The following is a 15449-nucleotide window of genomic DNA, read 5'->3' as shown; positions in this document are numbered from 1 at the left end:
TCTAGGGTGCGAACTAGGTTGCCCAAATGAAAAGCGGAAGCAAAGTCATGTGACTTGCAGTCATCTTATTGGTTACTGTCTAGAGGGACAAAAATCAACCTGGAAGCTTCAGAAACAGTCATGCTTGTGTTTTTCCTTTCCAAACATACAAACGTCTTGTGATTGATTACTTCTTATTAAGTTACTTAAGTATATTATCGTGTTAAACCAGCATTTTCGTCAGTGCATTTCTGCAACTAGCAAGGATACACTTCTTCCTCGTAGACGAAGGCGATGGTACTTGTGCAGTGGATTTCGACAACTACAAGTACAATTGTCTTCATATCCGTTGCCCTACTGCTTGTTGAAGCTAAACAGCCCCCGCACATAGTGTTTATTCTTGCAGATGACTTCGGCTGGCATGATGTTGGTTATCACGGATCTGAGATCAAAACGCCGAACCTGGACAAACTTTCCGCAAAAGGCGTCAGATTGGAAAATTACTACGTTCAGCCTATATGCACCCCCTCTAGGAATCAACTCATGACCGGCCGCTATCAGGTGAGCGATTCTGAGGTTTGGATGATTCCCATGGACAGTGTTACGTCATGACTTTAGCATTTTAGCACTGCCAAACACTACTGACAAGCCTAGCAACATTCACCTTGTCTGTGCATGTCCTTCTCTCTCCCCAGATTCACACGGGCATGCAGCATGAAATCATCTGGCCTTGCCAGCCCTACTGTGTTCCCCTGGCTGAGAAGCTGTTGCCCCAGCTGATGCGAGAAGCCGGCTATGCCACGCACATGGTGGGAAAGTGGCACCTTGGCATGTACAAGAAGGACTGCCTACCCACACGCAGGGGGTTTGATTCTTATTTTGGTGAGTAGGTTCGAAATGACGACTGTATTCGTCAGCAATGACTATTAGTCTAGCTATGAGTACAAAAAAAGATTGAGACATCTAGAGTTGTTCTGTGTTGTAATAATATGAAGGTCTCGGATAGGCCTGCATTGCATGTTGACCTGTTTGTTAATGTCCGTGTTGCCAAGGCTACCTGACAGGAAGTGAGGACTACTTCAGCCACCAGCGTTGTAGCCCCGTCCCCCCTCACAACGAGACGCGCTGCGCCCTCGACCTTAGAGACGGGGAGGAGGTTGCCACGGGATACACAGGCACATACTCAACGCAGCTGTTCACAGACAGGGTCACCAGCATCATCGCTAAACAAGACCCCAACAAGGTACCTGCACCATCGTTACACAGGACGTGGTACAGTGGTCTGTAAACACTTTTACAGCAAGTCTGTTGAGCCGTCATCACGTAAACATGTTTTAACTTATAAGATAGCCTACGGTTGTCCATGGGAAATGAATCTCTGAATCTCTCACTTGACAACGGCCAGTCATTAGTTGATTCCTAAAGAGGGGGTGCATAGTGGTCGTGTGTGTGTGTGTGTGTGTGTGTGTGTGTGTGTGTCTGTCTGTACTGAATCAGATTGTGTTTGAGTGTGTCTACTTTCTGTCTTGCAGCCTCTCTTCCTCTACGTGGCTCTGCAGGCCGTCCATGCTCCTCTACAGGTGCCAGAGCGCTACATCGCCCCCTACAGCTTCATAAAAGACCATCACCGTAGAGTGTACGCAGGCATGGTGTCGGCCATGGATGAGGCGGTGGGCAACATCAGTCTGGCTCTGCAGGAGAGAGGCCTGTGGAGCAACACAGTGCTGATCTTCTCAACAGGTAACACTGACAGGAGATTGGCTCTGTCCTCGATGTTTGCTAAGCACTGGAAGCTACGCTCAAAGTCGCACTGAAAGTAGATAAGTGACACTGATTGTGACTTGGAAATAGTAACTGCAGAATGAGAATTCGAAAATGACAATGACAAAACCATGCTTACACATCCTCCTTACCTTCCTGTCTGTGGTAGTCTATTGCAAACAGGAAACCCCTGACAGAACTTCATAAGCAGAAGTTCTGTCTCGATCACAATGTGGTGATTTGATGTCCTGTGAGGTGATGGCCACTCAGTCTCAGTCATTTCTGCTGTGACTCTGTCTCCACATCTTTACTGCTCTGTTCTCTGTTCTCTCTCTCGCTCTCTCTCTCGCTCTCGCTCTCGCTCTTTCTTTGTCTCTCTCTCTCTCTCGCTCTTTCTTTGTCTCTCTCTCTCTATATTCCTCTCTCTTCGGTTATTTTTGTCTTTCTCCCTCTCTCTCTCTGCCTCTCTCTTCCCCTCGTTCTGTCTCCCTTTCTCTCTGCCTCTCTCTTCCTCTCGTTCTGTGTCCCTCACTCCCATTGTTTCTCACTCAGTAAAATGAGCTATATTGTGCTGATGGAGTGTGAGTGTTATAATCTCTTTAGAATGCAGCGTGCTGTTGTTCCCAGCAGTTGGTCTCATGCACATCTGAAAAGAGATTACTCAATACAGGATTAATATGCAACCAGGGATTACGTGACGTTTTTGATGTATCGTATTGCGTTAATTCTATTTGTATAGGAGAGTGTTGTGAAAAGCTACCATGAAAAAGACTACAAACCCGTCACATAGTAAAGAAGCAGACCGTGTCAGAAACATATGGAGGCTGTAGACTAACTGTGTTAATGTCACTGGGAACGGGGGCTATTATGTTGTTTTACGTGCGGTTGGAATCCAGATGCTTTACGAGGTGTCACATCTAAAAAGAGCCAAACTCTGTGGGCAGCTGAGGAGGGAGCGATCTTAACGTCTCTTGGGCGGCACGCAGCGTTTTCCATTATCACCCACGTCCAGTTCCCATGGAGGAGAGGAGCTGTGGAAGGGGGTCGTCTTGACCTTGAATAGACTCGGCAATGACGTAGGCCTACGTTTTATTTGCGTTTTTGTTTTTATGTGGGTCACGGGAAACAAAACAACATTTGCTTAGAAGTATAATATAATGTATGTTAATATTTAGCATTTAAGCTTGAAGTTTAATATTTATAGCCAATAGCTAATATAAATGTAGCTTAACGTATATGGTGCAATATTTGCTTGGAGAGATGTACAGTGTCTGTACAGAGTCAGGTGGCTGAGTGGTGAGGGAATCGGGCTAGTAATCCAAAGGTTGCCAGTTTGATTCCCGGTCAAGCCAACTGACGTTGTGTCCTTGGGCAAGGCACTTCACCCTACTTGCCTCGGGGGAATGTCCCTGTACTTACTGTAAGTCGCTCTGGATAAGAGCGTCTGCTAAATGACTAAATGTAAATGTAAATGTGTCTGTCCAGATAGGTCTTTGAATGGCTAGTGCAGTACTCCGAGGATCCACCAGGTGGCAGCATGTCCTCTGAGCTGGTCTCGAGGCGCTCTGTCTGCCTCACACTTCTACAGCTGGTAGCAATTTACAGGCAGAAACCGAAGGACTTTGCATAGATCCGCACACAAGTATGAGCGGTTTAAGACTGGCTAGTGTTGCCTACTTACATGAAAGTCTGATTCCTTCCAAATTTGTATTCAGTGGGCCACTCGCATTTCACGTTACATTTCCATGCAACTATCTTATGGGTTGTTGGTAATTATGTTTGGGGTTTGTATTAATTGTATATCTATATGTATTTAGAGTGCTCACCAGTATGGCCTCTAATATTTCTAATGTTACCTAATGCTTGGTCAATCAGTGTTTCTAGCTTTTTGGTTCCACCCTACAATTGTCAACATCTGGGCCTTTTTAATGGTTTGCATCTGAAGTAGGTAAACACTTTGAAGGTGGAGGGTAATCAAGTTATTTTTAGCCGTTTGGCTTTGAATAGGTAATTAGGAGGCTGGCCCAGCACTGTGGAAGTGAAGTGAGGAGCTTTCTGCCTGTGGTGGTACACTGAGGCTGTGGTAGGTGAGGCTGTGGTAGGTGTGGCTGAGGTAGGTGAGGCTGAGGTAGGTGAGGCTGAGGTAGGTGAGGCTGAGGTAGGTGAGGCTGAGGTAGGTGTGGCTGAGGTAGGTGAGGCTGAGGTAGGTGTGGCTGTGGTAGGTGAGGCTGAGGTAGGTGTGGCTGTGGTAGGTGAGGCTGAGGTAGGTGAGGCTGAGGTAGGTGAGGCTGAGGTAGGTGAGGCTGAGGTAGGTGAGGCTGAGGTAGGTGAGGCTGATTCAGGGTTGCTTCTCGTGTCGGGGAAGTTACCAGAACATCTGACTAGGCCTCAGTCATAGTTATGCCATGGTGTGTGGTTCAGGAATTGGACGTCACCTGAGGTTGTCGTTACGAGACATGAATCCCACTCCCTTGCCTCCCTCCCCTACTGACCCAGAGTCTGATTGGTGGAGACTGGTGGGGAACTGTGGTGAGGAAGACTCTAGTCAGTGTTTCTGTTGTTGGCAAGCTCGTAGAATCCAGGAATGGATCACAGGAAGAAATTATGCAAAGCGGTGCTCTTGTTTAGCGTTATGCACTCCGTCCATGATTCATCAGAAGTCCACACGTGTCATCCCTGGCCGTCATGCTGTGCGTTTACTGGTCCACCTTAGTCACAGTGTAAACACTGGCCAACACCGCTCAGCCCTGCCCTGCTAGCAGCAAACACACTTGAGGATACTGAGCTAAGCTAAGGTTTCCTTTGTGATGAAATCCCCTGTTAACCAAGTGTCTCTCTGGGCGAGAGAGTCCGAGAAAGAAAGGAGGGGAGGGCAGAGAGAGAGAGACCGAGGGAGAGAGTGGAGGGAGAGAGGGGAGAGACGTAGAGAGAGAGACCGAGGGAGGGAGTGGATGGAGAGAGAGGAGAGACAGAGAGAGAGACTGAGGGAGAGAGTGGAGGGAGAGGGGAGAGACACAGAGAGAGATGTAGAGAGAGAGAGAGAGAGACCGAGGGAGAGAGGGGTGAGACACAGAGAAAGATGTAGAGAGAGAGAGAGACAGAGGGAGAGAGGGGAGGGGAGAGACACAGAGAGAGATGTAGAGAGAGAGAGTGGAGGGAGAGAGGGGAGAGACACAGAGAGAGATGTAGAGAGAGAGACTGAGGGAGGGAGTGGATGGAGAGAGAGGAGAGATGTAGAGAGAGAGAGACTGAGGGAGAGAGTGGAGGGAGAGAGGGGAGAGACACAGAGAGATGTAGAGAGAGAGAGTGGAGGGAGAGAGGGGAGAGACACAGAGTGAGAGGGAGCACTGGCGTAGAGAAAGGAGCAACAGATTGAAAATGAATTAGTGAGCTGTGGAGCTCTTTCCAGAACAGTGCTGGAATCAGCACAGACTGCTTCCTGGACTCGCACGGCACCTCCCCCCTCCCGCCCGCCCGCCCTCCCCCCTCCTTCCTTCCCCCCTCCCTTCCCCCTCCTCTCGTCTCCTCCCCTACCTCTGCCTCCCTAGAGAGGGAGTTCTGCCTCTCTGTGATTGGTCCTCGGTGTTTATACTTGACACAACTCTGGGGAGGATGACAGTCTGTCTGACTTGCTGTGTGTTTGTGTCTGTGCACGTTTGTGTGCTTACCCATGTGTGTGTGTGTGTGTGCTTTTGCCCGTTTGTGTGTGTGTGTGTGTGTGTGTCTGTCTGTCTGTGCCTGCTTGCCGTGTGTGTGTGTTTATGTCTGCAGTTCTGTCTGAGGAAGACTTGAGGAAGTTTCACCCCCTACCTAACTGAAAGGCATGAGAGTGAAGGAAAGATGGATGACAGCAACTGCGACGCTGACACTTGGATGTGGATAGAGGTGCAGGGTAAACAGGGGAAGCATGAACTCCAGAACAGACCGAAGCACAGAGAGATGAGTCAAAGGACCCCTTTCCTCGTGACTGGGAGCTGGATCGAGCTCTTCAACAAAGCAGCCTTTTGTGAAAGGAGCAACGTTAATATTAACCGTAACACTGAGAGTGTCGGCCAACCTGGCAACCTCCCAAACTCTGGATCTGAGGGCATTTCTGCATGGGAGGGTTGACTTGTTGTTTGGACCTACCTCTATCCCCCTCAGATTCTCTCTCTGCTAGGCATAGGAGAGCAGCTATGGATTGTTTGACCACTAAGTAATCTTCCCTTCTACAACACAATGCATTGATACTGTGTCTTTCCACCTCTGATTTGAGTGAAGTTGCTCTTAGTGCTTACTAAGCATGCTGTAATCCGATGGTAACTTGATATATTGCTCGAACAGTGTGGAGAAGGAAAAGGAACAGGGAGTGCTTTTGTGAGGACAGCGTCGAATCGGAGTTAGGGTTGTACTTTCCAGAATCACAACAAAAACACATCCACAAACTTTCCCCTGACGTGGTAGGATTAGGGTGGCTTCAGTTAGTGGTAGTGGGTCTCCATCACTCTCTCCTCATGGGTACTGTGCTCATGCTTGTCCTGGTGTGTGTGTGTGTTGACAGATAATGGAGGTCAGACTCTCACAGGGGGCAGCAACTGGCCTCTGAGAGGGAGGAAGTGCACGCTGTGGGAGGGCGGAGTCAGGGGCGTGGGCTTCGTGACCAGCCCACTCCTGAAGAAGCCCGGGACCGTCAGCCGAGAGCTGGTGCACATCTCTGATTGGCTGCCCACGCTCGTCAGCCTGGCGGGGGGGACAACCAATGGCACGAAGCCGCTGGATGGGTTTGACGTGTGGAATACTGTCAGGTGAGTGGGATCTCACTCTCACACACACTGTTTATTCAAGGCTGTTCTACGTTCTACGGTTTGGTTAGACACATCAGGGATTTCTCACATCTGAGACAGCCTATGTTTGACAGCCTACTCCCCAACCCACCCCCCCCCTTCCTTCCCTTCCCCTCCTCTGTCCCCCCCTCCTCCCTCCCCCTGACCGTTCTGCCTCTTTCAGGAGCCCCTGGCCCTTCAATAAACCCCTTTGTTACCGTAGCGATGGGACCTCAAAGTGAAGGAAATTCCATCAGTCATTCTCACACAAATTTGTAGTCTTTCCATCCCTGTCTCTTTCTCTCTCTCTCTCTCTCTCCCTGTTCCATCCCTCTTCCTCCAGCTTGCCAGTCTGTCCTACGACAGAGCTGAGAGAGAGCACACTGTTAGACAAACGTCAACATTTGCGTTTTTAACTGAGCTTCAGAACGTCTGTTAAGGACGAAAAAGAACCGGACATTAACTCAGGCACTGTTTACATCCAGACTTGGGAGGTACCGTGATGTGAACGTCCCACTAACCTACGAGCTGTCACAGTTAAAAGTCCCAGAGTCTCTCATTGCCTACTGTTTGAGTGACACATTCTTTTCGTAACCTAAATGTAGAAACAATGAAATGGAAGTAATTGAGGGCTGCTGTAGATCTCATGCAGCAGATCCAGGCAGAGTCTCCACCACAAACTACCAGCCCCGGGCCTTTCCTTCTCTCCATTGGCCAGGAGCAGTCACCTGACCTCCGTGTTACCTAGGCCCGGTCGGTTTTCACAGCAGACGTGTCGCAGTGTTACCGTGCCAGGGCGACCAACAACCGTTTTTATTTTTTGCTGCGTTATGGCTGCAGAGGGCTTTAATTGCAGTGCGTTTACGGAGAAGCACAGGGCCTCGACAAGTCGGCCTGTGAAATTACAACCAAATGAAGGCTGGAACAGGAGCTCGCTAGCAAGGGCTTAAGAAAAGTTATTCTGGAGTGTGTGCACATTTACGTTATGGAAGCATATTGTGTGTGTGTGAGTTGTCAGATGCAGTTGGCTGGAGAAAGTGCTGTATTCTCTCTATGGTCGAATGTGTTCAAGGTTTCTGACCACTGGGTGCTTGTGGTTTAAGGTCCTGCTGGACCAGGCGTGAGTCACAGATGACACGGTTTGTTCACCACCTTGCTGACACTAACCTTCTACCTTTTTTTTTCTGTTTCTGACAGCAAAGGCTTTGCGTCACCCAGAGTGGAGCTGCTCCACAACATAGACCCTCTGTACGTCGACATGGCACCATGTGAGTTCACCTTTATCGGCTGTCATCACCACACAGTTCTGCTGGCTTATGCGTATAGTTACTCATGTAGACTAGATCCATGGTCTTCAACCCTGGTCCTCAGGGCTCACTATCTTGCATATTCTAGATGTTTCCATGCTCCAGCACACCTGATTCAAATGAACAGGTCGTTACCAGGCTTCTGCTGAGCTTCCTAACGACCCATTCATTTGAATCAGGTGTGTTGGAGCATGGAAACATCTAGAATATGCCGGATAGTGAGCCCTGAGGACCAGGGTTGAACGCCACAGCTGGAGACCACCATTGATAAATGTCAAATGTTATCCCGTTTGAAGGTGCAGTTCTTGTTCCTGAGGTGTTTGAGTGTGTTTAAGTTTTGCCATTTAGGCTGAGAATCCTACACCCACCTCATGCATCTTAGGTAATAATGCTACCACAGAGGTATCAACTAACATCCAGTCTGAAGCGACTGGGTGAGTGAATGTGTGATTGGAGGAAGTGGTCACTGGGGAGGCGCGTTCAGTTCCAGTTTGGAGTGTTAAGACAGACCATGTGACTTGCGAGTCATGTGACAGGAACAAGGTGATAAAACATGTTCAGGTGATTGATGACCTGTGGTAACGACTGGCCAGAGGCGGTTTCTTTTCCTCTCGTCTTCCTGCTTTCCAACTCCTGTCAGTCAGTCTGTCTGGGACATGGTAAACGTCCCCACACAGCTTCATGTTACCTATTTAGTTCACCTATAAAGGACTTCAGTAGAATCGCAATCACATGGTAACAGCATAATGAAGAGAAGCTGTTCATTGGATAAGGGCAATCATTGGTACCAAGCAGTCTTGAAGCCTTTGAAGTAATATCAGGAAGTTGAAACACATTTTCTTGTAAAAACCCATTTCTCCTAAAACCCACAAACGGGGAAACTAAATCATGTTGCATGAGATGCTCCCGAGTTTAAGGAATGTGTGAACGTTAGTGATCCAGGGAGCTTAGGGTTAGGTCGTATATAGATGCTGACTGACTGTTGGGTTTGTTGCCATCAGTGGTCAGTGTCCTCTCTTATCTCTTCTCTTGTTATCTGTTACTGTCTCTCTCGCTCCGTGTCTGTCGGAGAGGATGAGGTGTGTTTCAAGACCCGGTGTGTGTGTCTGCGTCTGGCCAGTCTCACCCGGTCGGCGTTCATCACCGGCACGTTCTTTTATCTCCCCTTGTTTTTTCACCGGCTCCCCCAGAACCCACGGAGCACCGCGGTGACCCGGGCCATCTGTCCGTGATTAACGCGCTGTTAGGAGAGCCGTTTCTGCTCTTTCACCCTCTTCTGGTTCATTCTCTTTTTCTGTACACTCTCAAAGATGTCCGTCTCATGGCCTGAGTTAGTTCTGCTAATTATTGCGTTCATATCACAGTCGATATATAACGAATGCCGATAGAATAACGGTTGCGCGCCGTAATGACCAAATGTACGGTCGAAACTTGAGATATACTTGACCGTTTAAAAAGGGAGGGTGTGTGTGTGTGGGTGGGTGTGTGCGTGGGCTAAACTGTGATTGTAGGGGGGGATTCCAGGAAATGGGCTATGTGACTGTGGAGCCCCCCCTCGCTGTGCAACACAGTGGAGTACTCTCATTCTCGTCTAAACCACTTAATATTAGGTGGAGTGAACCACTTCCATCTCAGAGGGGGGTGTGAGGCCCCTAACTGGAGGTCGGCTGGTGGGTGGAACAAAAGGCTGTGCGATAGGGCATGTATGGATTCTCCTCACCCAGTTACACAACAGTGGGGCCGGGTAACCTCCAGAACAAGCCTCCATGCTATTATTTTTCACCGTTCAAGCTCAAGAGCTTTGATCAAGCTTGATGACCTTGATCTGTGTGTTAGAACGGTTCATATCCATAGTTCAAGGCTGCAACTGCCACGGAGTTCTTTGTCGTGTGTGTGTGTGTGTGTGTGTGTGTGTGTGTGTGTGTGTGTGTGTGTGTGGGGGGGGGGGGTTATAGAAGAGTAGGATTAACCTGCCTTTGGAGAACAACCTGGGCTCCTCTTACTGGTCAGAAAACCAACTGCCAACTTTCAAAGCCCCTAATTGCTTTCTAGTGCTTTCCTCAACAGGGGCTCACTACTGGCATCAAAAACATACCTCTGGATGGGGGAATCGTGTCGAAACTCCACAGCATCGATACTCCATATTCTCACGGCTGAAATGGATTCTTTATTTAACTGCCATACTCATTATCGGTCACCATAGAAACAGACTGATTTTCCTCTGGTCTTTCCAGAATGAGAGCCCCCTTCTCTTTTCTTTGTGGCATTCTTAGGGTCTCTTACTCTCATTCGACCCTTTCCTCTCTCCTTCTCCCCTCCTTTTCTCTCTGACAAGAGGGTCTCTGTGCCCTGGCCTTTCCTCTCCCTTTTTCTCCTTGTCAATCTCTCCCCCCCCTCTCTTTCTCTGTCTGACAGGAGGGATTCCTGCTCTGTTTTTCTCTCTCTTCCCCCTTTCATTTCGGTGTGTGTCTGAAAGAAGGATTCTAATCCCCCTGACGTTCTTTCTCTTGTTCCTCATTCAGACCGGAGACCCTCTCTGTTTGAGGGGTTCGGTGTAAGTGGGCCACAGAGGGGTCTCTGAACCCTTGGCCTGTCGAGGCAGAATGAGGCCCCTGGACCAGCTCCAAAACCTCAAATCCCCCTGACTTTCCCCTCTTCCTCCCTTTTCCACCCCTCTGTCACCCCCTCCCTCCCTCCCCCTCTTCCCCCCCCCCTCTCTCTCTATCTCTATCTCTCTCTCCCTTCTTCTCTCTCTCTCTCCCTTCTTCTCTCTATTTGAATTTCTCTTTCACGCTCTCTCTTTCTGTCTCTCTCCTCTCTTACACCCCCTCCCTCCCTCCTCCCCTTTCCTCCCTCCTCCCCATGTCGTTCCCTGGGGACCTGTCCCGCTGGTTTCTTGGATCCAGATGTAGCAGTCCGGGTAGCCGTCAGCTGCACTTGTCCCTCGGTCCTGCCGAGAGAAAGGAAAACAGGAACGCCGGCGTGAGGGGAGGACTGGTGAGGCCCTGTCTCTGGGAGAACTGAGAAACAGAGAGAGAGATGCCCGCAGAGAGAGAGAGAGAGAGACAGGCAGAACACAAAGTTCCTTCAGCGGGGCTCAGAGCTCACCCAGCCAAAGCTGTCAGCTCTGAGCCCGTGTCTGAGACGAGGACGGTCTCTCGGGTCTGAGCTAAGGACATCTGCCCGTCGTTAACGGCGACAACAATAGGAGACCTTGCCTTGTAAACTGACTGACGTGCGTTTTCATAGCTACTCGTATGCAGGTCCACGCTTGCTCTGGGGTGGTTTGGCTCCGACTTGTTTCGAACAGAAAGATCTGAATCGCGGACGATTCGGCAGCAGTGCGGTGCCATGCGAGCCCACCTTGAGAGCCCACGTGTCTTTTGTGTGTTGATCCATCAACGCAATGATGCCCCGTCATTCATGTGGTCTCTGGTGCCGATAAACATCTTAGGATGCGTGCTCATTAGAAGAGGGGAACAAGGGCTGGTGTATTATGGGATGGCGGTTAGGAGACATGTTCCCCTGACTGTATTAACCGGTGGTAATTATTCCAAAATCTGTCTAATTAAGACCACATTTCTGGGGTCAAACTCAGCCTGGACCTGGAAACGCCCTCCATTCTAGACCCCCCCCCCACACACACACACACACACTTCTTGAAAGTGTGTCTGATGTTTATCTGCTTCAGACCTGTTACTTGAGAGAGTTCTTTATGTCCTGATAAGGGAAACGGGGGGGGGGGGGGGGGGGTGTTGGCTGTTAAAAGTCCCTCAGATCTTAACTAGAACAGCAGTAAATCTGTAATCATGCACTTATTGATAACACTGGTTGACAGCAGTACATCAGTAATCATGTACTTTTGGATAACACTGGTTGACAGCAGTGAATCTGTAATCATACACTTATTGATAACACTGGTTGACAGCAGTACATCAGTAATCATGTACTTTTGGATAACACTGGTTGACAGCAGTGAATCTGTAATCATACACTTATTGATAACACTGGTTGACAGCAGTGAATCTGTAATCATGCACTTATTGATAACACTGGTTGACAGCAGTGAATCTGTAATCATACACTTATTGATAACACTGGTTGACAGCAGTGAATCTGTAATCATACACTTATTGATAACACTGGTTGAATGCTCCTCAGTGGAGGGAAAACACGACCTTCTGGCTGTAAAATCGTATAAATGTCATTGTCAGGCACAAGGAAAATTAATCTTCATGGCATTTTCAACTAAAACATATCACAGACTACATGTAAAAATGATAGGTGAACCAGGAATGTATCTGGGAGTCAGTTGGCTGAGCGGTGAGGGAGTCGGGCTAGTAATCCGAAGGTTGCCAGTTCGATTCCCGGTCATGCCAACTGACGTTGTGTCCTTGGGCAAGGCACTTCACCCTACTTGCCTCGGGGGAATGTCCCTGTACTTACTGTAAGTCGCTCTGGATAAGAGCGTCTGCTAAATGACTAAATGTAAATGTAAATCTATGTGAAATCTTACCACATACACTTTTCTCATGGAAGAGAAGAAGGGAAGATGATAAGATATATGAGGGTGACTCCCCTGATGTGCTGACAGTGTTGGCGCTAAAGCCAAGTTCAAATTCTTTTCGCTCTAGAATCGCAAGTTTGGGGAAACCTCGCTCCTTGAGTTCCTCCTCTTAGCCAAGGCAATGTCTGAAATTGCTTCATTCCTGCTGCCTCATCGTTTGCCTTGCAGGAAAGAAAGGGCTCTTTCTCATCCGTGTATTTATTTTTACACCTCTAGCCCGACCGGCCGCCTAGTCTGTGATTCTCGGGTATGTTCCGTGGAGCGATGCCTGACCCAGTCTCACTTCGCTACGCTTCCCTTTCCACAGTGGACGTTTTGTGTCCAGTGGTAGTCCAATACTCCATTTATCAACTATTCACGGTTTCTTTAACATGGATCATTGCCCTCCATTATCAGTTAATTCTCTCCCTCCTCTCCATTCCCAGGTCCTGGCGTCGCGTCCCGGTTGACCTTGGCTCAGGGTTCTGGTTCGGAGCCGTGGTCTAACTCTGGCTTCAACGTGTCCGTTCACGCAGCCATCCGCTACATGAAATGGAAGCTTCTGACTGGGTACCCAGGTAACTGTTTCCTCTCATTCTTAACCCTGGGATTAATAGTAATAATAAAGCTTTGTTTTCTGTAGCGCCTCGAAAGCGCTTTACAACATAAGAAATAACAATACAATGAACATCAAGGAAGCAATAATCACAGAAAATCAATTAAAAAAGCATGAATTTTCTGAGAAGATTTAAAATGCCAAACCTCATAGGGTTTAATCTATGAAATCAGGACTCGTAACCCTTCACCTAGTCGGATGTCGATTTCGTTGCTTGGATGCAGCCAAGGGAGTCAGGTGGCTGAGCGGTGAGGGAATCGGGCTAGTAATCCGAAGGTTGCCAGTTCGATTCCCGGTCAAGCCAACTGACGTTGTGTCCTTGGGCAAGGCACTTCACCCTACTTGCCTCAGGGGAATGTCCCTGTACTTACTGTAAGTCGCTCTGGATAAGAGCATCTGCTAAATGACTAAATGTAAATGTAAGGTGGTTTGGGTAGACATGCCCTCATCTCAAGATTACCATGCAAGCATCCATAGATGTGGCCCCTAAAACCACAAGGTTGTGTTCTGGGTCTAATGGTTGCCCCTGGGGTCTGGGGCATGTTGAGAACACCCAGCGTCAACTACCCCGCCCCTCTCCCCACCCCCAGGTTGTGACGTGTGGTTCCCCCGGCCGGGGCAGGAGGGTTCGGAGAGGAGCGGTCTGAAGGACGCTCCACTGAAGCCTGTCATGCTGTTCAACCTGGAGGACGACCCGGAGGAGAGGCTGGACGTGTCGGACCAGTACCCAGACGTGGTGGACCAGCTCCTCAGAAGACTGCGTCACTACCAGAGCACAGCCAAGCCAATCATCTACCCCGATGACGACCCCAGATGTGACCCTGGCACTGGAGCCTGGGGACCCTGGGCCTAGATGATGAAGATGATGTGGATGAAGATGAAGATATGGATGAGGATGTGGATGAGGATGTGGATGAGGATATTAGACCAGGGTCAGAATTCAAGGTCAACATTCTTACAGAATACACTTCAGTCATCATACTGTATGTATTATCAACATCAAGACACTCCACATTTTGTACATTCTTGTTTATAGTTATGTAAATTGTCGATGTGGTCTGATATGCAGTAAATGTTTCATGTGGTCAGTCTGGAGTTTTTGGAAACTGCAATACATCTGAGCTCTGAATTTAACACACCATTAACGAACTGATATAGTGTGACATCGCTCTGCTTTTCCGTGCCCCTGGAGATTAGGTAACCTCAGCTCAAGCCATTGCGTAAACATGGTTCCCAACACATGTTGCTGGTTTAAGCCTCTCCTGCTGTTTCAGGTATTTGTACTTAATTTATTTAACATTAAGTAGAACCTCACCCCTCTGGTGTGTCAAACACACAAACAGAAATAGCATGCTGTAAATCTATGGGAGTCGGGTGGCTGAGCGGTGAGGGAATCGGGCTAGTAATCAGAAGGTTGCCTGTTCGATTCCCGGCCGTGCAAATGACGTTGTGTCCTTGGGAAAGGCACTTCACCCTACTTGCCTCGGGGGGGAATGTCCCTGTACTTACTGTAAGTCGCTCTGTATAAGAGTGTCTGCTAAATGACTAAATGTAAATGTAAGTCACCTGTTTCGCAGTCATTAAAACTAAACCACTAGCCTAACTATAAGGATTTTTTTGTCCGGTTAAATCACTGGATGTAGAATTGATAGTTTGCCATGGTTTCTAAACGTCTTGTTATTCTAAGTAAACGGTTGGATTCCAAAGTCTCTGTAAAACCTTATAAGTAGTTTCATGGTTTAGCATGGTATCAAAATTCACTCCAACTCTTAAGATCTTTTTTTCTAGATGTCAAGATATATCTGTGTTTATGTTTAGATCAAGTAAAACTAAAACACATTTACAGAATTGGAACCATTGCTTCCCACTTAGAGCAGTTTCATCACATTGTTGCCATCTCATGCGTGCTTTTATGGGCGCTCATTTACTTGATGACACGTCTGTTAGTGTGGTCACTTTGCTGCAGAGCTAACGAGTTGGCGCTAAATGGCCTTAGGGTTATCTTGGGTCAGAGGTTGGAAACATGAGGAATTTCTCGCCGTCTTCTCGGTATCTCCGTTGTCATGGCTGAAGACGTAACACCTCGCCCCCCCCCGTCACACACACTTTCATTCAATCAGTCATTACATAAGTAATTCAATAAGTTTAGAGAATGTTATCTGTTCAGTTTGATGATGAACTAATGATGTTAAAGCGTAGTGACGAAGGCAATTCAACTCAAATCTTTTAAATGATTAGGATGGTTTTATAACTAATGTGGATTTGTTAGTCAACCACTGAGAAAGGATTATTCCCCAGGTGACTATATATATCTTTTAGAGTCTTAAGCTAAAGAAACAAATGTGCTTTCAACAGATAGCTCAGACAACCTTTGACCTTTGGCTTCTGACCTCCCCCCCCTTGATCGGCAGCATGCAGAGTGCCACAGGAAGCCCCCT

General features: G+C 48.2%; 1 protein-coding gene across 1 annotated transcript; it reads left to right on the top strand.

Annotated features, from left to right (window-relative positions):
• Nucleotides 1-119: 119 nt before the first annotated feature.
• arsb (arylsulfatase B) lies at nt 120-14409 on the top strand. The gene is made up of 8 exons (XM_067258211.1): nt 120-540; nt 675-861; nt 1032-1222; nt 1512-1719; nt 6281-6524; nt 7740-7810; nt 12842-12973; nt 13602-14409. Exons 1-8 carry the CDS (start codon nt 274-276, stop codon nt 13862-13864), a joined length of 1563 nt encoding a protein of 520 aa, XP_067114312.1. The 5' UTR covers nt 120-273; the 3' UTR covers nt 13865-14409.
• Nucleotides 14410-15449: the final 1040 nt, after the last annotated feature.

The sequence above is a fragment of the Osmerus mordax genome, chromosome 20 (genome assembly GCF_038355195.1).
Source record: "Osmerus mordax isolate fOsmMor3 chromosome 20, fOsmMor3.pri, whole genome shotgun sequence".
NCBI lineage: Eukaryota > Metazoa > Chordata > Actinopteri > Osmeriformes > Osmeridae > Osmerus > Osmerus mordax.
Note: the sequence above shows the minus strand (reverse complement) of the source record. Positions and strands in the feature narration are given on the sequence as shown.